This window comes from Bison bison, unplaced genomic scaffold (assembly GCF_000754665.1).
Source record: "Bison bison bison isolate TAMUID 2011002044 unplaced genomic scaffold, Bison_UMD1.0 scf7180017864072, whole genome shotgun sequence".
NCBI classification, from domain to species: domain Eukaryota; kingdom Metazoa; phylum Chordata; class Mammalia; order Artiodactyla; family Bovidae; genus Bison; species Bison bison.
The window spans coordinates 1,017,962-1,041,803 of NW_011494644.1; the positions used below are offsets into that span (position 1 = coordinate 1,017,962).

General features: G+C 48.1%; 1 protein-coding gene across 1 annotated transcript in view; it reads left to right on the forward strand.

Annotated features, from left to right (window-relative positions):
- XYLT1 (xylosyltransferase I) overlaps window positions 1-23,842 on the forward strand; it is a gene marked incomplete at its 5' end in the record, with an annotated part of 349,600 nt that overhangs the window by 83,252 nt on the left and 242,506 nt on the right. The window contains one exon of the mRNA XM_010837407.1: window positions 18,491-18,529. Coding sequence (XP_010835709.1) covers window positions 18,491-18,529 — 39 coding nt within the window. The remainder of the gene's footprint in view (window positions 1-18,490; window positions 18,530-23,842) is intronic.

Genomic DNA, 23,842 nt, shown 5'->3' on the forward strand with positions numbered 1-23,842 from the left:
AGGACTCTGCTCAATGTTATGTGGCAGCCTGGATGGGAGGGGAGTTTGGGGGAGAATGGAAACATGTATATTTATGGCTGAGTCTCTTTGCTGATCATCTGAAACTATCACAACATTGTTAATCAGCTATACCCCAATATAAAATAAAAAGTTCAAAAGGCAAAAAAAAAGGATATGTGTTCTTTCCTACCGCAGAACCTTTGTTAATGCTGTTCCCTCTGCCTAAAATGCTTATCCTTTCTCCCATCTCAGACCAGCTGCTCTTTCTCTGAAGCCCAGTTTAAGTTTCACTTCCTAAAAGAATCTTCCTGTCCCCCACCCTGGTTGAAGTTCCTCCGTTTTGTGGCCTTCCTACATCATCTTCTTTGGCAGCGCTTATCACAAACTTAACTAAACCACCGATGTGGTCATCAGTTGTTTGATAAATGATAATTGACTCAATCAATCCCTACTCTGTTTCTTTATGTATTTATCGACAAGGTGACAGTTGTTGAATTTTACAACCATAATGAGAAGCTATGGGGGCTCCCTAGGTGGCTCTAGTGGTAAAGAACCTGCCTGCCGATGCAGGAGATGTAAGAGGCATGGATTCTATCCTTGCTTTGAGAAGATCCCCTGGAGAAGGGCATGGCAACCCACTCCAGTATTCTCGCTTGGAGAATCCCATGGACAGGGGAGCCTGGTGGGCTATAGTCCATAGAGTTGCACATAGTCAGACACGACTGACACGACAGCACGCATGTACGCCTGAGAAACTATAGATCAGAGTGCCCAGGAACAAAGGGTCTGGAGCCAGAACTCCCGGATTTGGTCTAATTCTGACTCCAACACTTTGCCGCTGTGTGACTTTGGGCATGTTGCATAGCTTCTCTGAGCCCAGTCCCCTCATCTGTAAAATGGGGGCTAGTACCAGCCCCACCCTTATGGGGTAGTTGTGAGGATTGAGTGAGTTAATGCATGCAGTGGCTTAGGAGAATGCCTGGCACCTTGCATGTGTTGGCTGGTGGTTGATGCCACCGTTAGTTCTACTGCTAGTAGCAGTAACTGTCTTGAGAAATGTAACTTAGGAAAATGTTGAAAGGAGAGAATGTTAGTTGTTTGCACCACATGATGACTTTGTTTTATTGGCAAGCTGTGTCATCATAGAAGAGTTGTTTAAAGCCTCAGTCTCCTCATCTGTAAATAGGATCAGTGCAACCTACTCAGCATCACCTACTCACAGGGTTAGTGTGAATTCAGAAAGATTCATCGGACAAGTGGGCCCACGGCAGGTGCTGGGTGACACTTAGTGGTCCAGGCACCGTGAGAAACTCATTAACGGCTCCGCAGAGGCCACAGCTGGGGATGCCTGAAATGCGCTTGGGCTCCAGGAGCCGGACCGTAAATCCAGGCTCCACGCAACAGGCCTTCTCTGTGATTTAAAACAAAACAAAACAAAACAAAAAATAATGATGGATGATCCAAGGTGCTGGTTTTATATGGCAGCTAACGAGATAGCAGAGCAAGTAATTGGAGAAGGTATTGCTAACAGACACAATAAATATAGCTGCAATTACATATTAGCAGTTCTCAAATGGCTCGTAATGCGGTGAGTATGCATGAGGTCAAGAAGGCGTTAGAAAACAGATGTTTAAGTGTGTTACAGCTTTATGATAGAACTCGCGCTTTGTAAAAGAAATAGTTATTGGATGATTATTATGAACCAGACATTATCAATGTGCTTTAGACATTTTTAAAAAACTGTTTATTTTGTTTTGGGTATAGCCAATTAACAATGTTGTGATAGTTTCAGATGAACAGCAAAGGGACTCAGCCATACAGATACATGTATCCATTTTCCCCCAAACAACAGCCCCCCATCCAAGTCGCTACATAACATTGAGCAGAGTTCCTTGCGCTCTACAGTAGATCCTTGTTGGTTATCCATTTAAAATTGAGTGCTTTACAAGTGTTGATTCAATTACTCCTGACAACGGGCCTGGCAGGTAGGCATTATTAATATCCCTATTTCACATATGAGGAAACTGAGGAACCAAGAAAGTGAGTAACTTGTTCAAGGTGGAACAGAGCAATTGACGGACCCAGCATCTGGGCAGAGGTCATCTGACGTAAGAGTCTGCGTGCTCTGCTGAAGCATGTGGAAGGGTATGATGATTGGAAGTAGATAATTGAATGCAAAATACCCACTTTCTCCTTGCGTGGGACAGACCAGCTGTCCTTGGTCCTGATATCCAGGCCTTTCCATTGATGGAACTTGTCTAGTGGATTCTGGAATATTAGCGTTGGGAGAACGTTGGTGTTCAAATCAGTGGAAGCTATATAATTTCTTCTCTGTACCTTTGACACTCTGCCCGCCCTTCCTTCATGCCCTCTCCTGAAGCTGTTTTTCTTTGAATCAGTTAAAATGTGTGAGTAGTTTACCCTACCTGCTGAAAGCAGGGTCTTAATTAGCCTTAATTTTTGAAGTCGGCAGCTGTAAACTGTGTTGAAAAGATTGAAAAGATTGGTGCACTAGTAATAAGATAATTGTCCCTGAGAAATGCTGTTAGCATGTAAACACAGTTAGTGTGTGAAATCAGAACAACTGTAATATTTCCCCCATTTGGTGTTTAAAGATGCTCTTGCATGAATAATTATAACTAAATGCAAAGTGCAGAAGGGAAATTCTGCATGCTTTTATTCTTTCTCGTTCATGTCACAGTCCTGAAATAAAAGTCTGCTCAGTGGAATCTCTCCTGTTGCTGCTTCCCTGCCCCCAGCGTCCACTTGAAATTAGAACCAGGAGTGGGGTAACTCAGGGAAATCCCCCAAAATGAGGGATGCTAAGCAAACGAAATCCACAGATCCCACTGCAGCTTTTTAGCAAGGCTTTGGGTAGGAAATACCACATATGTGTGCATGTGAATGTTCTCAAATGGTTGCCTATGTGCACACACATATATGCACACACACATACACTCGCACACGCACACACACACTCATATGCAAAGCTGGAAAATAGTCTCAGCTACATACAACAGAAGCCGAGGCAGTAAACCTCAGTCTGCCTTTTTAGACCTAGAAGAGCTGCAAGAGACTATACTGCACCTGCCTGGACTCTGGAAGCTACTCTCATGAACTTTTGGTCCTTGGATACATTGGCAACTTACTTTCATTTTACCATGTCAGCATGTCATGTCTTCCCAACAGATCTCATGCTACATAGCATGAATCTCAAATATGCTGTGTCGCCTATAAAGTTGGGCGTTGCCTATAAAGTTGACCCTCTCTGCTTCCTCTTCTCAGACATCAGCCAACCAGTAGGTTGAGCGCATCTACTTCTGTTCAGTCTTCCATTCCCAAGGGACTTGTCTTGACTTGCAGTTGGGAAAACATCCTGCAACTGTTAAGTGAGCTGCATTCTGAGCATGGTTCTCTTAGGGTCCATCCCAACATTGCTTGAGCTTCGGTTGATTTTGGTTCAACAAGAATTTGCCCAGTGCTCTCTGTGTGGCAGGCCCAGAATTTTGGTAAATATAAGCACAAAGAAGATCATCTTGGAAAATGGGACCAGTAGCTAAAAGACAGAGAAGGCGATGGCACCCCACTCCAGTACTCTTGCCTGGAAAATCCCATGGATGGAGGAGCCTAGTAGGCTGCAGTCCACGGGGTCGCTCAGAGTTGGACAGGACTGAGGTACTTCGCTTTCACTTTTCACCTTCATGCATTGGAGAAGGAAATGGCAACCCACTCCAGTGTTCTTGCCTGGAGAATCCCAGGGACAGAGGAGCGTGGTGGGCTGCCATCTATGGGGTCACTCAGAGTCAGACACGACTGAAGTGACTTAGCAGCAGCAGCAGCAGCTAAAAGAGTTGTTCAAATAGCAGGGAAGAAGGAGAGCAGAGAACCACCCCCAAAACTTGTGGACTCTGCTCCCGACCACGTGTTCCTGGTTGTATGTTTGTATACATTTCTTGAGTCCAGTTTTGGATTTTGTAGCCAATTGAATTTTATAGCCAAGTTTGCTCTACAACAAGTCCATATCCCAGCCTTCTCTCCCATCCCAGGGCCTCTGCTGAGAGCTCTGGGACTTGATATACAAGAGGCTACAAACCCCAGTGCCCACAGTAGCTACATGGGGCCCTAGTGAGGGGGTCAGGCATGTGTCCTTAGCTGGAGTGCGGGCACATGCCCCATCTAAGAGAGACAGCCTTTTCCCAGATCAGCAGCCAGGGCCTTATGAAATTGATGGATTCCTGTTTCCAGGTCTCCTCATTTTCCAAGAAATGACAGAGCTTTGTAGTTTTGCATGAAACCTCCTGAACTGTAAGTATTGGCCTCACATGTAGCATTTTTCTTTTGGAAACGTGGCACGGGCTGAACAAAACCCATCTGAGGCGATTACTGCCTGTAGGCCCCACTTTGCTGTTTGCTCTGTGGGCAGGAAACTCTCCAAGATGCTGTTTTCAAGGAGCCTGTAAAACAGACACTGCTGCTGGGTGGTCAGCGAAGAGCCCCACCGCCTTATGGATTTGGTCAATTTGAGACGGAAGACTTGAACTTGCATCCTGCTTCTCCAGGCTCATCCTTTCTCATCCTGCCCCCTCCTGCCCCCTCTGTTTGCACAGATGTCTCAATGAAGTTCGTGGGAAAAGAACACTTACTATCCTGAATAGATCCTACAGTTATGCCAAACGTCACGCGTGTGAGTCTGGGTCCCCTGCCCCCACCCTCCTGGGCAGGAAAGCCCAGAAATCAAAGGAGATCATTGTAGACGTGGGTCAGCCGAGCCGCCCTGGGCACCGTGGTCGTCTCCTGGGGGCTGATTATCAGCTTGCTTGAGGATCTCAGGCTCTTGCCTGACCTTGGCACAGGGTCTGGCGAGTTTGGCTTTCTGGGTGGAGAATGGGTTGTTTCAGAAACAAAGCCATTGAGACTGAGTCGAGGAGAGAACTCTATTCACTGGTGAAAGGAGCTCATTGTACAGACTCGGTGGGCCCGGCAGGACCCCCTTCCTCTGGCCTCCCTCTCCTCCCTTTTCCCCAGCTGGGGCTTTGTCCGCGAGCCCTTCACGATGCTTTCTCCCGGGCTGCGCTTTCTTCCCCCTTTTCCTGTCTCAGCAGCTTTGGGACTGCCCTGTACAGGAGGAGAGTCGGGCTCGCAGCCCCCGCACCCGTTCTCGGCTCCTTGGGCCAACTCTGTCGTCGTGGGTGATGAGAGCGCTTCCTTCCGGGAGAGCTGGGAACAAACAGCCAGTTCACAGGCAGCTGCACTCGGTGGAAGTGCAGGAAGCAAGAGAACAGTGGGCGCTAACAACCTCTTCCTGTGCCACGCTCTTCACCGAAGCCTTCCCACCGGGCAACCCCCAGCCTGATGCCCAGTGCTGCCGCCTGCCCCGCCCCCTGAAAGTCAGGACCATTGGGCCCCAGGTAGAGGCTTGTCATTGAGTGAACTGCAGTGCTCCATTTCCCTGTGCTTTATTAGAGCTTTTCTTTCTTCCCTCAAGTCCCAGCATCCTGAACTTTTCTTCCTTGGGACTAGGGCTGACCATGGAATCATGTTGATTGAACAAATCATCTGGCGGGTAGAATGGTACTGTCCCTTGTGAAGAGCAGTAAAATATGGTCATTGAGAGATGGGAGATCAGGGGGACTTCCCTGGTGGTCCAGTGGTTAAAAATCTGCCTTACAATGCAGGAGATGCGGGTTCAACCTCTAGTCGGGGAACTAAGATCCCACATGCCATGAGGCAACTAAGCCTGTGCACCTCAACTGCTGAGCCACAACTGGAGAATCTGAATGTCTCAACAAGAGATCACGCATGACACAATGACGATTCCCCCATACAGCAATGATGTAGCCTAGTAAATAAATAGATATTTTTAAAAAGAGATGGGAGGTCACAAACTCCCCAGCCCTGCAGGTGGGGTGGGGGCTGTGGCCAAGAGGAGGATGTGTGCCCATCTTAAGTAGGTGGCAGCTACTCAGCTCCAGCTGTAGCCATGCCAGCCCACATCCCCATTTGGCCAGATCTTCTGACATTTAAGAAAAGCCAGAAATCTGGGTATGGTGAAATCACCCACTTTTTAAATGTTGGCAACTGGCTTTAAAAAAAAAAAAAAGTATTGTGCACTATGCATGTCAAACCATACCACCTTTGCGCACTTTGGTTAACTTCTTAAGAGATATGAAGGTTAAATGAGCCTGGCCCTGCTTTTTGGGCAAGTCTTTCTGAGATTCTGTTTCCTCCTCTATAAATTAAGAATACTGTAGGAGATCCATAGTCTAGAAACAGGCGAATATACGAATAATGTCATCAAGAGCACTGCCCAGTGAGACGAGAAAAAAATAAAATCATCTATGTTTCCAGACTTTATGGCCATCTTGTAGTAGCTGCCCCAGGAGGATGGAATGAGCATTTACTGAAATGCACAGAAATGAACAGAGTGTTTCATAAGGACTTAAATGAAAGCTGTCATAATGGCCATTGTCTGTTGGCTCAGTCACCTTCATCCTCAGCACCCTCATCAGCATTAAGACATGCAGGAGAAAGCCAGGGAGGCAGGAAGGAGCACTGAGTCTCCCCGGGACCCAGCCCTTTGAAACCTCAAGACCATGACTCTGACTCTCTTTGTACCAGGCCTCTGCCCACGTGTCTCCTGCAGATCCACTTGCCGACCATCTCTCTTCTAGCCTAGGAAGGAGGCTCCCCAGCTCCCAGGCACAGCCAAGAGCTGGGGATACGCCCCCTGCATCCGCTGTGAAGCTCTCCGCTCCGTTGCCGTGTGCCCGCATCCTGGGATCCAATCCCCCCGTGGCTTGAATCAGCAGTTCTGTGTGTGGCCTCTTGGAGACATTTCAGACTTGCAGCACTGCTGAATCATAGTTTCTCCAGAGCTGGGATATGCTGTCTTTTGGACAAAAGTTGTCCTGGCTAGAGGCTCTGGTGAGGATCTGAAGAAGAGGAAATGAAGAAAAGGAGTGTGGGAAGGACTCACATAAACACTGATTTTGGCAAAAAAAGGATGAACCCAGGATTTTGTATCAAGAAACTTGGATTCTAGGCTGGGTTTTGCTCTAAATGGTGTGTGCCCTTAGGAAACTACTTCCCATTCTGGATTGCATATGCTGCTGTTGCTCTTTAATCACCAAGTCGTGTCCAACTCTTTGCAACCCCATGGACTGTAGCCTGCCAGCCTCCTCTGTCCATAGAATTCTCCAGGCAAGAATGCCTGGAGTGAGTTCCCATTTCCTTCTCCAGGCTATCTTCCCGACCCAGGGATCGAACCTGGGTCTCCTGCTTGGCATATGGATTCTTTACCACTGAGCCACCTGGGAAGCCCCGGGTCTCATATGCCATAACAGAAAATGATGGGTTTGATCTAGGTCAGGGCAGGAAATGCATTTCATCTCACTGGAAAATAGGAATGTACCAATAGTGTCTGTTCACAAGCCGTGCTAAGAATTTGAGGCCAAGTAATTGCCTGGTAATATCCACCTTGGACATCCCATAGGGAAGCTGCTGCTCACCTACCCCGTATCTCTTCAGTGTCTTTCTGGTATTCACAGTTTTGGATTCTTGGGCTCAAATCTTTAAACTAGATCTTTGTGGAACAGAAAACCTACCTCGCAGTCCCAGAAGCTATAGAACAGAGCGTTGTGTCTCTGGACAGTGTCTCCAGGACACATTGTTTCCATTTGGGCCACCTGCCATCTTGGTGACCACAGCAGATGGGTGTCAAATTGGTAGGTGTCGCCTGGCCTGTGCCTGGGAAAAGCTAATTATTGGGCTAGGCTGGAGATGTGGCTTGTATTCTGAGCTTAGGAAGACTTGCGTCCCAGCAGAGTCTGGTGGCCAGCTTCAGGAGGACTGCAAGCCCGGACGGTCTACCAGCGCATCTTGTCTGGCTGTGTTGGGTGGAGGTTGCGTTGCTCCGTTTTTTCTTGGCATGCTGCAGGCATGTCTCGTTTCTGGTCTGAAATGCCTTCGAGCTGTGAAAAACACATCCCATAAAGTGACAGTAATTGTCCTCCAAGAGGAACTAACATTTGTGGCTTTCCTACTTGCCACCAGGGCTGAGCGAGGTTCTGATACTCCATCTCTGTCAGTCTTTACAGTAACCACTGAGATAGTTATTACTCTTGTTCTTGTTGTGATTAGTATTCTTAAAGGTTACGTAATTAGCCAAAGATCCAGAGCAACCAAATGGGACAATCTGGTATTTCCTAATACGATGTGATCCAGTTCCCTGCTCCATAAGGCTTCCTAGTGCCAACAACTCACAGAATGAACCATGGTTAAGTGATTCTGATTTACAGTGTGGTCGTACCCCTGGGAAACAGCATAGTCTAGTGGTCAAAAGTGCAGCCTCAGGGCTTGGGCTGTATGTGTGTGTGTGTGTTAGTCGCTCAGTTGTGGTCGACTCTTTGTGATGCTGTGGCCTGTAGCTTCTGGGCTCCTCTGTCCATGTAGTTCTCCCTGCAAGAATACTGGAGTAGTTGCCTTGCCTTCCTCCAAGGGATCTTCCTGACCCAGGGATTGAACCTGGGTCTCCTGCATTGCAGGCAGATTCTTTACATCTGACTCACCAGGGAAGCCCTCAGGAGTTGGGCTGTCCTGATCCAAACCTTGTCTCTGCGATTTACTAATGAGTGCCTTTGAGCCTCGGTTATACCGTCCTGTAAAATGGAGCTGTTAGTACTAATAATACCTATGAATAATCTGAGCTGTTGTGAGTTTTTAATGAGAGTTCTTACAGCCCACTTATTATAATGTCTTGCTTCACTGTGAGCCCAGTGTTGGGCTGCTTTTCTGATTATCGTCAGTACTGATCAGCCACGTGACCCAGGATCACTGCATGAATGAGGGGGAGGTGACAGTTGTGCGCAGTAGCCAGGCAGCAGCCACACAGCTAGAAGCCATACTTTCTGGCAGAAAAGCGCATCCAGGGCCTCAGGCAGGTGTATTCAAAGCGTAGTTCCAAGAATTGTAGTTCTGTGCACTTTGTAAAGGATTACAAAACCTCCGGAGGCCCACGCAGCACGAAGTGTTCTTAGTTTAGATTTTTAGTGACTGTTTGCGCTCAGAGATACACACGCGGAGCTGAGAAACACTAAAGCCATTGCCGAGTTTCCATGCATCTGTGGTTTCTCCTCTCTTTCCAGGATGGGGATGGTCAACTACTGATCCAAGGGCTTCAGGCTTCATTTAGCAGTTCTTTGAGGTTCTGTTGGTCCTTCCTGAGGTCTGGACTTAAATATGTGGAGGGAATGCAGAAGAAGATCTAAAAGGTCTCTGAACTTTTTGAACTTTCAAGACCAAAAAGAGACAGACAGAGCAAGGGAATTCCACCCCGTTTTCAGGGCCCAGTCACATCTGTCACCATCTCTGTGATGCAGGGAGAGGCCCCTTGCCCTCTCCACGGGGTTTCTGCTTTCTCCCCTGAGTCCTCTTTGAAGGTGACTTTGCATTTTCCAACAAGGTGAGTCTGTGTGGTGCCGGCCTGTGCTCACGTTCCAAGAGCAGCCTTTCTCAGAGAACAAGGGCGTTCTGTGTCCATCATGTGCCTCCCTCATCGCCTGGAGCCGCCTGGCCGGCACGTGTCCCGCCTTCATCTCGGGAGCCCCTGCCGTGTAAGATAAGCGCACCGTGGAATCCCACAGAAAGCGCTATTGTGTGAGCACCCTGATGGCTGTGACCAGGCCTAGAGAAAGAATTAAGACAGGGTCACACGCCCTGGGGGGGGGTGGTGCTGAAGGGAGGGGAGTGGTGACCGGGTTTCTGGGGCAAGAGGGATACCTTCACTATTTATGTGGGGAGAAAAGAAGGGGCCAAAACCACCCTGCACCTTGCTGTGGACTGAATGTATGGTGGTGGTTTTAGTCACTAAGTCCTGTCTGACTCTTTATGACCCCATGGACTGATGCCCGCCAGGCTCCTCTGTCCATGGAATTCTCTAGGCAAGAATACTGGGGTGGGTTGCCATGCCCTCCTCCAGGGGATCTTCCCAACCCAGGGATTGAACCCAAGTCTCCTGCATTGCAGGCAGATTCTATACTACTGAGCCACCAGGGAAGCCCAGATGGAATATATGTGTCCCTCTAAAAATTCATATGTTGAAATTCTAATATCCCGTGGGATGGAGTTAAGAGGTGGGGTCTTCGGGAGGTGATTAGGTCATGAGGGAGGAGCCCCCATGAATGAGATTAGTGCCCTTATAAAAGAGACCCTGAAAAACTCCCCTGAATCTTCTGCCACGTGAGGTCACAGCAAAAAGACAGCTATCTATGAATCAGGAAGCTCTCGCCAGACACCAAGTCTGCCAGCACCTTGACCTTGGACTCATAGACTCCAGAACTGTGAGAAATAAATTTCTGCTGTTTATAACCCACTCAGTCTGTGCTATTCTCTTAGAGTACCCAGGGGAGGCCAGGACACACCCATCATGAAATTTCTTGGAGGCACAAAGCCTGAGCACTAGAGTCCCAAGCATGCATCAGACACTTGGTGGCTAGCTGGTGTCAGAGGTTGGAGTCCTAAGCAAGATTTTTGGTTTTTCACTGGCTGTCTTTCTCACCTCGGATGCCTTTAGTCTTGTACTATTCAGAATATAATACAAGAGTTCTCAGGCTTCAGTCTGCCTGACTTGCCCAAGAATGTCTAATAAAAATGCAGATTCTTTGGATCCTTGCCCAGAGAGCCTGATTCAGTAAGTTCACACTATTGGAAACACCAGGATATTGGTTAAAGGACCAGTTTCTGGCAGTGTACAGACCTGAGCACCAGACCTGGCCCCATCCCTTATCAAATCTATGTTCTCGAGCAAATTGTCTTGCTGGAGCATTAGTTATCTGATCTGTAAAATGGGCAGTTTGAGACTTCCCTTGCCAGGGTTACAAGGAGTTCACGCGCTTGACACAAGTAAGCTTTCAAAATGAAGTAGGTAACTTTACCCACTCACTGCTGTCCACTTAGGTACAATAGTCTTCTTTGATGGCTCAGTGGGAAAGAATCTGCCTGCAAGGCAAGAGATACAGGGGACGTGGGTTCGATCTCTGGGTTGGGAAGATCCCCTGGAGGAAGAAATGGCAACCCACTTTGGTATTCTTGCCTGAAAAACCTCAAGGACAGAGGAGCCTGGCAGGCTACAGTCCATGGGGCCACAAGATTCGGATAAGACTGAGCGACTAAGCATGCATGCACCCAGTTATGTACAATAATTCTCAGTGCAGAAGAATTATGATAGAGTAGGGTTGGGTGTGGAGGGTTATGTCTTAGCCTTCACAAGCCTGGAAGAAGAAAACAAAGGGACGATTATCTTTGAGTTTCTAGCCAGAGACCAAACATTTGAAATATCTGGTTTTAGTTAATGTTCACAACAGCCTGTGATATGATATCCTGTTTTCAAGACAGGAGGTGACTGTGCATCTGAGTTGGTGTGAGACGGTCCAGGTTCACACCTGTTAAGCTGGTGTGATTGTTACCAATGCTCGTTTTCACTTACAGAGTTTGCCAGACAATACAGTCTATGCTTTGCTGTCTTGCAGTAGCTCTGTAGGAGAAATATAGACCCTCCTGTTAACATCATGTAAATGAGAAAGTAAAGCTCACAGATGCTATGAGGTTTGGCTGAGGTCACTAGTCTAAGTGGTCATCTGCTGACTCACACAGTTCTTGGGAGCAAAACCTTTAAAGAAGTGATTCAGTTAAAATGTGGCTTTTAGAAGGGATTTCTAATCTAGTCTGAGGGTTTCCCAGATGGCTCAGGGGTAGAGAATCTGCCTGCCAATGCCAGAGATGTGTGTTCGATCCCTGGGCCAGAAAGATACCCTGGAGAAGGAAATGGCAACCCACTCCAATAGTCTTGCCTGGAAAATCTCATGGACACAGGAGGCTGATGGGCTACAGTTCATGGGGTCACAAAAAGAGTTGGACACGACTGAGTGACTTAAATAAAAACAATAGTCCAGTCTGACTGGTATCTTTATGAGAAGAGGAACTTTGGGCACACAGAGACACCCAGAGGCTCCTGGATGGAGTAAAAAGACTATGTGAGTACACAGTGAGAAGGCAGCCATCTAAGCAGAGAGGCCTTCAAAGAAAAAAAACCCTGCTGGTGCATTGACCTTGGACTTCTAGCTCCCAGAATTGTGAGAAAATAAGTTTCTCTTGTGTAAGCCACTCAGCCTGTGGTACTTTGTTATGGCAGCCTGAGCAAGACTAGAACTGGGCTTGTGCATGATCTGAACCCAGGGCTGACCCCTAACCTGTATTCTTTTCCCACAAATGGTCCTTCTTTGCCCTGTGCCCAGCCTGCAGTACAAGTGACCACATCCAGTTAGGCCTCTGGCCTGGCATCCACGCTCAGCTTCCTCTGGGTGCTCTCACCAGGGAGTGTTTCTCCAGCAGGCAGCGGTGCTGAGTTTTTGATCCCATGAAGAGCTCGTTGCATTTCCCAAGGTGCCTGCTATTGAACAGTGATGAGATTAGATCCAGTCTCCGGATGGTGGAAGCTCCCTCCTATGGCGAATCAGAGGACTCCCTGGGCGAGTGCCATCAGCCTTCTGCAGCTTCGTCCTGGGTGTGTCTGTGCTGAGTCTTACTGGGGACCCATTGTCTATCTGCTGACTTGATGGGCCTCAGGGGGGACCTGACTCAGGAAGCCTGAGTCACATGTTTGTCACCTATTTCCCAAAGACTTTGCTTAATGCCCAAGAACAAGCGCTATCTTATGATATCTCATATCATATGAGATATAGATATGATGTCTTATCAAAGACAGGGAGGAGAAAGCCCCTTCCAACTTGTAATCAGGCTCCCGCCTCATTTAAACAGTTAGCTTTGGGATAGAAGGGCACACAGGGTCCCTTTAAACTCAGTTCTGTCTCCCTCATGGTGCCTGCCAGGCAGAGTGCTAGCTGCTGAGTTGGAGCATAGTAAACGTGTGTGAACGAGGCTTACCCGGGGCTCAGCATGACCAGGAAAGCCAGAAACGTTTGATGCAAGCCTGAAATGAAAATGAACAAATTCCTCCTCTTCTCTCTGCATTCTTTATAAAAGCTTAATTGCTTGTTAAGATTAGGCCCGTGGCCCTGATGGGCTCAGAAGTATCTGAGCCTGGTTTCCCTGGTCATACAAGCAAGACTGTTGAGGAGCAAACAAGTTTCATTTCTCCAGGACCTGTAATCAGGCTCCCGCCTCATTTATACAGTTAGCTTTGGGATAGAAGGGCGCACAGGGTCCCTTTAAACTCAGTTCTGTCTCCCTCATGGTGCCCGCCAGGCAGAGTGCTGGCTGCTGAGTTGGAGCATAGTAAACGTGTGTGAACGAGTTTGGCTAACTCTGCATGGTTCATGCTGTGGCACAGTGACTGCATTTTGTTTTTAGTTTTGACATGTGTGCTAATTTCTATCAACCGTGTCCACTACCTTTTTTAAAAATACGGATGCTCAAAAACGATGCCAGTCGTTAAGGTGGTACTTAACCTTTTACTTCCTGTATTCTTCCTTTTGATAAACATTATCTAGGTTGCAGGATTACTTTGTCTAAGGTAGGACTGTATTGTCTGATAGAGCTACTCTAAAATACCCCAGGTTTCTTGAATACAGGGCCTTGGGACTGAATCCAGGCTTCAACAATATCTGTGTAAACTTGGACAAGTTATTCGATCTCTGTGGTCATCAGTTTCCCCATCTCTATAATGGGAATAGTAGTAGTGCCTACCATAAAGGTGTTACAAGGGGTAAATGGAATGATGTGTGTATAGAGGTTAAGCCACGGCCTGAAACATGGTATGACGTTAACAAATTATTAGCTGTTACTTAACAAGTAACTTAGTAAGTTACTACTAGTATTCATGACTATTCTGAATCTTGGTCAAATAATATGCCCATGGAATAAAGTTTAGAATAAACCAAAGGAATGAGAAATGTCTTTCTCAGAGCAAGGAGGTTCTGAGTGATGACCCCCTTTAATGTTATCGTGCAGCTGTAAGTGTTGGTCGCTTAGTCGTGTCTGACTCTTTGTGACCCCTTGGGTGTAGCCTGCCAGGCTCCTCTGTCCGTGGAATTCTCCAGGCAAGAATACTGGAGTGGGTAGCCACTCCCTTCTCCAGGGGATCTTCCTGACCCAGGGATCAAACCTGGGTCTCCTTCATTGCAAGTGGACTCTTTACCATCTGAGCCACCAGGGAAGCCCCAATATGTTGTAATGGCGCCGAAACAAATTCAGAAGAACTGGTATATTTAGTGAAGAGGGCTGAAGGCTGACTCAGAGGTAGTACCAAATACTGGTGGTGAATGTTTCTTTGCTTGGTGTAAGGTCCATCTCAAATGGAGCCTGGTACATAGTAGGGTCTCAGTAAATGATAGCTATTAGCTGTAGTTATTGCAGGTTCCTGGATGTATTTGCAGACTTAGGGAGAATATGTATCTTTTCGTTTCCAAGGCTGGACTGTATACAATACATTTTAGTTCTATCAAGGTCTACCTTGGAGAGTATATTCACCACAATGGCGCTGTGTAACAAGTCAACCTGAAATGGCTTGAGACAACAGGCACATATTCTGTCTGTGAGTGAGGTGGGCTCGGGGTTGGCTAATCGAGGCTGGACTTAGCTTCAAGCTGCAGATTGGATCGGGTCTGCTCCGAGTGCCTCTAATCCCCCTTGGACCAGCAGGCTACCTGGGGTGTATTCTCCTGAGCTGACCGGCAAAAGCACAAGAGGTCATGCTCAATCATGCACACACATTTCAAGCTTCCACGATGTCTTAACTGCTAATGGGCAAGCCCAAGTTCAGGGAGGAGGAAGCTTGCTCTGCAAAGAAATGCACGATCACATGACCAGAAGGTGTGGATCGAGGGAGTGGTGAAAATGAGGGCCACTGATTCCATCTACCCAGTTCCCCACTTGGCTTCCCCACTTTGTCATTGCAGTAGATGATATGAAAGGGCTTTCCTTGCTTTAGGTGGTTCCCTGGTTCTCGGTCCCCACATTAAGATTCTAAAAGCTCTCCACTGTAGCATCCGAGCACGTTGCGAATTCCCCATTGGTCTCCGAGAGCCTTTCCTCTGACAGACAGGAATTTACTCTACTGTAAACCAAAGAGTCCCAGTTTAGACAGACGCGATGGATTAGGCAGACAGCATCATTGACCCAGTTCCACTTCGTTAGCCTTTCCAATTAAGGAGGATGTTACTGAAAGTGAAACCTCACAGAGATACTGTCATACCTTGAATCCTCTGGTCTGAGCCTCTGTAGGCAGAGTCTTATATCTCAAATGTGCACAGAGGGAGGGGAGTGAGTTTGTTGGCCAGTGAATCTTAAGTGTTAATGACATGGCCGTTTGTGAGTTACTTTGTCTGTCTTCTTGGCTAAATAATTAACATGCTAAATAGATAGCATTTTTGCTTTTGTTTTTCCAGAAGCTTTTTAATGAATATTAATCCTCTGACCCTGCCCCCAGAGGATCTCTGATCATGGAACACCAGATAGTTGGTGCAGCATTGTACCCATGGATCAGGCTCTGGGTTTTGTCAACACGGATGTCAGAGGTTTCCTGTGGCTTCCTGGGAAAGTCTTTTTCAGTGAAGTTGTTCATGGGGTTCAGGATGGCATTCTCCCCTCTCCCCCGCCTCCCCCATGGGATTCTGAGCAGTGAAGCGTAAGCCCCAAACAACAGCCAAATGCGCTGTGAAGTACAGCTTAATTAATCTGGGCATGCACCCAACACCCCATCCAATGCTTTGCAAGGACCTGGCCTTAAAAAATGAAGCTAATGTCTGAGAAGCAGCTTCTTATCTTCCAGTCAAAATCTGGATGCTGGGATCGGAATAAAGAGAGGGACAGACAGACACACAGAGGCTGACTTGAGCTGAAGCACAGACTTGTGTGCTGTCTCTCATTAAACAGTGTGAGTCTGACCCATGCTGCCCAACATGGACCATGGCCTTGCCTCCCGGACTAGAATGGGCCCTGCACAGTGTACTTGGCCTGACCCTGGGAGCCTGGGAGCACAGGGTTCACTCTCTCTGCAGACATGTGATACAGGAGCTGGCTGGGGGTGCTCCATGAAGGATGCTAAAATAATGAGCCTCACTTGAATAAAGAGTGGTTCAGCGAAGGTTCTCCCCCGCTGTAGTGGCTACCTCTTCCCCCTTGACAAGGAGCTGGTAAGGGTTTGAAGACAGAGGGTTGCAGTATTTCTTACAAGACTTCTTTGTTGTTGTTGTTGTTTTAATATTTGTGTGGCTGTGTTGGGTCTTAGTTGGGGCACGTAGGATCTTCCTTGTATCTTGTAGGCTCTTTAGCACATGGACTCTCTGGTGTTGACCTTGGTTCCCCCAGCAGGGATCGAACCCTCATCCCCCTGCGTTGCAAGGTGGATTCTTAACCGCTGGACCATCAGGGAAGTCTTTCTCCAAGTTTCTTTGTGGGCCAAGGCTGCAGTGTGGGAAGAGGGGGAAAAATGCCCCTCAGTATCTTCTTGGGGATGAGGAATGTTCAGGGCCAGGGTGGAGTGTGAAAATGAGAGTGAGATGTCCTCTTGGCATCAACCTCTGAGCTGCACCATTGAAGAGACGCTGGGAATTAGAACTGAAATTGGGAGAGAAGAGTCCCTTGTCTTGAAGGAAAGGTCAGAACAGACCAGAAAGCAAAGCATTCCTGGGGTTAGGTATCTGACCCTCATCAGAACAAGGCATCGTTATCAAGATGCCACAGGGGAGCAGTGATCAAGAAAGTGAGTGACAGTTACTTAGGATGGTGAGGGGTTTAGATGTTCCAGTCTCTCTACACTTTCTTTCTTTTTTAATTATGGAAAGAACACCTAACATGAGGTCTGTCCTCTGACCGAAATTTTCAGTGTACAGTGCCATGTTGCTAACTCTAGGCTCTATGTCATACAGCAGATCTCTGGAGCTTATTTGCCTAGTGGGACTGAAACTTCATACTCGATACATAGCATCTCCCCACTTTCCCGCTCCTTCCAGCCCCTGCCAACCACCCTTCTACTCTCTGCTTCTCTGAGAGTTTATTTTAGTTGCCTCATAAAAGTGGAATTATGAGATCTGCACCCCCATGATCCTGGAAGCCAAATTCTTAATAGCCAAAACATGGAAACAACCGGTATGTCCATTGACAGGTGAATAAAGAAAATATGCTGTATATATATGTGCTGCCTGCGTGCGCAGTCGTGTCTGACTGAGTGACCGACTCTTTGTGGTCACTCAAAGGTCACTCCCATGGACTGTAGCCTGCCAGTCTCCTCTGTCCATGGGATTTTCCAGGCAAGAATACTGGAATGGGTTGCCATTTCCCCCTCCAGGGGATCTTCCGACCCAGGGATGGATCAAACCTAAGTCTCCTGCGGCTCCTGCAATAGCAGGCAGATTCTTTACCACTGAGTCACCTGGGAAGCCCCATATATACACACACAGTGGAATATCATTCAGCCTTCAAACAAGAAGGAAATCCTGCCATTTGTAACAACATGGGTGAACCTTGAGGACATTGTGCTAAGTAAAGTAAGCCCATCACAGAAAGACGAATAAGGCGTGATATCTACATTTCCTTCTTGTTCACAGCAGAGGGCAGGGGGCTGGGGCGAATTTGCATGCTTTCTGGAAGCCTGTGTTGGAAAATCTGCTTAGATAAAGCTTCCAATTGAGTTTGCCCTTTGGGGCTCTAAAATCATGCCCATTCTCAGGCAGAGGCAGCTTGAGGTTACTTTCCCAGAATCATGAATCCAAGATGATTAAGTGCAGGGCCAACATAGTCGAGACAAAAATAGCCTTTATGTGCTGAGTTTCCTGTTTTCTTTGGAATCCACTCGCTGAAAACCGCTACCTCCTCTCCAGGCGTCCCTTCCTCCTCTGTACCCACCCTGCCCCCACCCCGGAGTTCACGTTTAATGACCCGAGAGAATTTACCACCGAGCATTTCCAGTCAATTGGCTTTTGTCGAAAGTGAATGAATGGGACTTTCTCTGGCCTTCTCCCTCCTGAAAGGAATCTTCCCCAGCCCATTGGAATGTGCACCACAGACCGGGAATTAAGCTCCTTCTTGTCCCTCTGTCTCGTTCCTTCCCTCATTCTTTCCCAGATCAGACACAAAGTGGTGGCCTTGCCCCTCATCGGGACTTTATATTCTTTCAGGTTTATTTCTAATCCTCTTGCGGACCCATCTTCTCCCTCCCGTCGATGCTTTGAGCACACTTTGAGATGCTCTGCGAGGGGGCTTTGTTTGTTCTTTCTTTACACTTGCACTTCATCTTCTTGCGTGATCTCCTGCGTGTGTCCCTGCAACCTCCTAGTGAAAAGTTTTATCCTCCTTCCTCATGTGGGTGTGGGAGGAGGTAGAGAATGTCGCATGGAATGGGGGTGACAGAACGGGGACACCCTCCCCGTGTGGTTGCTTGAGCACTGCAGAAGTACAGCTTTGTTTTAAAGTGGTGCCAGGGTAGTAGGTTACATTTCCCCCCCATTCATAGGCATTTTCTCCTTTTTTCCCACAGGAGCCACAACCAAGCCCAGTGATCACCCTGGAGACCCAGGTGAGTACCTCCCCATGGTCTCTGTCACCTTCTCTGCCCTGATGCTCAGAACCACCTCTCCAGGGAGCGTTTATCAGCACCCTCTTGGCTCCAGGACTCAGAAAAATGGGACAGACACATAACGGCTGTCTTGCTGCCGTGTTGAGACGCTGTGTGTGCACCCGGGTTCTGAAAGCACCATGGGAAGAATCAGACCTGTTTTTCTGAGTTTTCCTCCACCCAGTGGTCACCAGGAGGTGAACGCAGAGAGCAGAGGCAGGGAGGGGTCATGCGGGGAGGGGTGGCTGCTCATTCACGCCTTGGGTTTGGAGAACTCTCTCCCTTGGGCAGTTAGTTGCATCCTTGTATCTGCTTGTGCATTGGGCCATTCTGAGGCCTCTGAATCACAGTGGCGTTCCTGTGTGGGGCGGGTGACCAGTGGATCTTGTAAGGAGGGCCCTTACTGTCTTCTTCTGCTTTCCTGGGCAGCTGTGAGTCCAGCAGACTCAGGTGGAGTCCTGGAGCTGTGTCTTCTGGCCTTAAGGGGCTCTGACCCACTCAGCCTCCGTCTCCCCATCTGCAATGTAGTTACCACAGGAATAGCCCCGCAGGGCTGTGATGAAGATGGCAGGGCACGGTGTCTGTAAAGTCATCAGTACACGCTAAGTGCTTGTGAGTGTTAGCTTTTTAAACCAGTGGAGTGCTTCCCTTTCTGATGGGACTTGCAGGAGTTATATCTTTGTTTTTGTTTTTCTTTTAAACTTCTTATCTCACATTGGGGGGTAGCTGGTTATCCAAAAATGTGATAGTTTCAGGTGAATAGTGAAGGGACTCGGCCATACAGATCCATGTATCCATTCTCCCCCAGACTCCCCTCCCATCCAGGCTGCCACATAACATTGAGCAGAGTTCCATGTGCTCTACAGTAGGTCCCTGTTGGTTATCCATTTTAAATACAGCAGTGTGATATGTCCATCCCAAACTCCCTAACTGTCCCTTCCCACTGGCAACCGCAAGTTCGTTTTCTAAGTCTGTGAATCTAAGGAGGTGTATCTTTGGATTGATCATTTCCTTAGCCCTGTGGATTGGTCAGATACTAAAGAGAGACGACAGGGTGCCTCCCAGCCAGCACCCCACAGCTAACAGAGTGTGAGATAGGCGAGCAAACGTAGCTGAACTTCTCAAGGCTCTTCAGTGACTTCTGCAGCTCCAGGGACCGCCTGCCTCCTACTCTTTACCCTCATCACGAGCATCTCTGCACTGTCTTCCCCAGGGGGGTGAGAAGCAAGCCCACCCTACTCCTTCTTCCTTCATGGAAGGCCAGAAGTTGTGAGGAAAGTAGATTCTCGGGATTCCTTTGGGCTCTTTTGTCCTCTCCCCACATCCATTTACTTAGTTGGCTTCAGAAGTTTTAGTTGCTCGGTTGTGTCCAACTCTACGACCCCATGGACTGTAGCCCACCAGGCTCCTCTGTCCATGGAATTCTCCAGGAAAGAATACTGGAGTGGGTTGCCATTCCTTTCTCCAGGGGATCTTCCCAACCCAGGGATCGAACCTAGGTCTCCCTCATTGCAGGCAGATTCTTCACCATCTGAGCTGCCAGGGAAGCCCAGTCGACTTCAGGGATAGCCAGAAAACAGAGCAAGCATGAAGGAGCAGTGGTGGGATTTTAAGGGGATAAATACCCAGTTTTAGCTCCTCTTTGACCATCTTCTCATCTGCTTTTTCCCAAACTCCTGCCAGTCAGGAGGTGATGTGGCTGTCAGCTCAGCCACATTTGCCATATGTGAATTGTGTAGTTTGTTTATCCTAAGTCACCTATAGTACATTTTCCCTGACATTAACTTATTTTACTTTAAGAAGTAGACTTACCCTAAACTGATGATTCCCAATCAAGAGTGTCTTTGACCTTCAGAGGATGTTTGGCAATGTCTGAAGACATTTTTGGTTATCTCACCTTGGAGGGGGTTCACTACTGGCATCTAGTGGGTAGCGACCAGAGAGGCTGCTAAGTATCCTACGAGGTGCAAGACAGCCCCACAGGAAAAATTATCTTGCCCGAAATGTCGGTAGGGCTGAGGTTGAGAAATGCTATCTCAGGGAATAATATTGGTGAAATTACAAGTTTGAAGAGCCAGTTATGTTTTTTTTTTTTTTTTTGCAAAACTTTTAATTTTGAATTAATAAAATTAAAAAGCTCCTTTGGGTGCCCTTTAAACTCATCACAGCATCCTCTCAGATTTATGTGCATTTCGCTTTGGGAAATGTGTCTCTCCCCGGTCTACCCCATGGATTATGAGATGCTGGCCCTTCTCTATCAGTCCTTCCCCAGAGAGAAAATTTATGACTCAGAAAACTCCTGGGCACATAGTCTGCACCCAGAATTCTGGAAGTCAGTCTGGGATGCAGTAGCCTAGATGGTTCTAGATGGTTCTGGATGGTTCTGTCCTTGTCCCAGCTGCATCTTTTACTATGGAAATTGCCCCACCAGTTCTGCAAAACCTCCATGGGCAGGAACAGTCTGTGTGCCCTGGCTCTGGCTAGTATGTTGTGCATGACAGTTCCCCCACCTACCCAGTGACCTCTCCCACAGTTACATCCATGGGCCCCAGGTACCTGAGCCCTGGTTTGCCAGGTAAGCCAGCTGTGGCACGCGGCTGGCTTTCTGCACTGGTGCCATGCCGCTGGGGAAATGACTCAATTTGTCTCCAGACAACAGTCCATCAGTCTCATCTGGCGCTCAGTCTTTGGGGAGCCATAGGATACTGTTATCTTTCCCCGAGTTCTGATCTCTGATGTTAAAGAGATGTTGGAACCCAACCAAAGTGCAAATGTGTTCTTTGTAACTGTTGGCATAAGCCCGTGCTCTGCTTTGACTCTGTGCTGGGCCTCAGCCCATCATGGGACTCACGAGGGGATCTTCTTCAGCTGCCTGCAGGCAGGGCAGATGAGAGGGGCAGAGGAGAGGTTTTCTGGCAGAATGTGGTGCCCCAAATATCTCCCATATGGCCTGAGCAAGATGGCAGATGTGGCCGAGTGTGGAAGAGCCAGCCAGGCAGAGGTGAGTGGAGGATATGCTCTGAGCCCTGGGTCAGCGCCCCCTGCCCGCCCCACCTCTCCCCACCCCAGTCCCCTTTGCTCCCAAGAAAGGCATCACCTGCTCCATCCTGGAACCCAGGTGCCACAGGTGGGCCTGACTTCGAGATTTCATTGTGAGCTCTGTCCGTTCAGGCCACAGTGGCATGGCTTGCCCAGGGCTCAGCCTGCATTGGGACGTTGGGCCAGCTGGGGGCCCGTCCCTCCACGCATCCTCTGTCTCCCTGGTACTCACTGCCTCGGCTCCCACCCAGTGTTCCCAGGAAGCTGTACCCAGTTGGGGGAGATGCTTTGATTGGCTGCTGAGGCCTCTTCTGCTCTCTGCAGTCAGCACAGCCAAACTTCGCATCTGTTGGCATCAGCAGGACTTTCTCTGCTTAACAGCCAGATTAATGAATGAGGAAGTCGAATAATCCCTTGGGTCAGTTTTCTCTCAGCAGGCTGTCCCTGGGGGTACGGAGGACTCCCTGACTTGCAGTTGTGAACGCATTTCTGGTCTCCAGATGGTGGTTACCCGGGAACCAAGTGATCTAGAGATGCAAAAAGAATGTCTGATAGGAGTGTGGATTTGGTTAGCAGCGCTGGTGTGACGTCCACTCTTACTGACCTTTGCCATTTGCCAAGAACTGATTTCCGCCACCGAATCCTCAAATGCCATTATTCCATGGGTCTTTTCATGATATCCAGCTTCCAGATGAGGACCCTAAGGGTCAGAGAGGTTAAGTAACTCGCCCAAAGACACGTAGGACCTAGCACTGGTGAGTATCAGACTTGGGGCCATATGACATCGGAATCTATCTTCTCAACCTCTCTCCTATTTTTCCACAAAAAAATTTAAAAAAAAATTGCTTTGGCATAGACAGAGGATGAGATGGTTGGATGCCATCGCTGACTCAATGGACATGAGTTTGAGCAAGCTTAGGGAGTTGGTGATGGACAGGGAAGTCTGGCGTGCTGCAGTCCATGGGATCACAAAGAGTTGGGCACGACTGAGCGATTGAACTGAACTGAACCAGTAGAGAGACTTGCTAATGCTCAGAAAAGCTGGAGGGATAAGCTTGATGTATGCGCCCCAAGGTTGGTATAGATAGATTGTGCTTTGTACAATTTTCTGCAGATGTACTTAGGTAAGTAGGTACAGGAATGACGGATAGATGGTAGGTGGGTAGATATATAAATAAATAGAGATAATTCTTCCTGTGATGCCTACTTCTTTGACAGGTTGCCACTAGGCTTGTGAGTAAAAGGGTTTAAACAATGGACCCAACAGAAAATTTATTTTAAAAACAACAAAAATTAAACATCTTCCTGTGCAGCAATAGTGTTTTGGTGAATTTGAGTGCTTATTATTAACTTTTCCCAGGCAGTGCAGTGGTGAAGAATCTGCCTGACAATGAAGGAGACATGGGTTTGATCCCTGGGTTGGGAAGATCCCATGGAGTAGGAAATGAATGCTCATTGATTCTCTCTTTCTCATTGATCCCCTAGATAGTTCATCATTTCTGAGCCCACTCCTGTTGGCAAGGTCTCTCGTCATTTAATTTTAGCGTCTCTGCTTCCCTTCCTGTCATCCCCCTTCCCCAGCATCATCACTGTCAATTAGTTCGTGGCCTCAGCGCCAACACTGAGATCCCCTGGGCGTGGTAATACAGGAACTCTTCCATAGAGTGAAGATATATCAATCGGCATCTCTGTGAGATTGGCTCTCCTTGGAGGGGAGCAAACCTTCCTTTACTCTGAGATTCCTCTCCGGGTCTGAAGATCAAGGGCATCAGGAGGAAAGCTCCTGACTGCTCAGCCTTCAACAACCTACCTGGTCCTTGAATTTCTTTGGTCAGCCAACAGAAGGTACAAGGGCAGGGAGTTACAGTCACAGTATTTAAAGATAGTGCCGGGGTCACTGCGGATGTGAACAAAGCTCCCGAAGAAAACGAGCAGTGGGTGGAAGGAAATCTGTCCAGGAGAAATTCATCCATTTATCCAGGTGGTTAGGAGAAGGCAATGGCACCCGACTCCAGTACTCTTGCCTGGAAAATCCCATGGATGGAGGAGCCTGGTAGGCTGCAGTCCATGGGGTCGCTAAGAGTCTGACACGACTAAGCGACTTCACTTTCACTTTTCACTTTCATGCATTGGAGAAGGAGATGGCAACCCACTCCAGTGTTCTTGCCTAGAGAATCCCAGGGAGTGGGGAGCCTGTTGGGCTGCCGTCTATGGGATTGCACAGAGTCGGACACG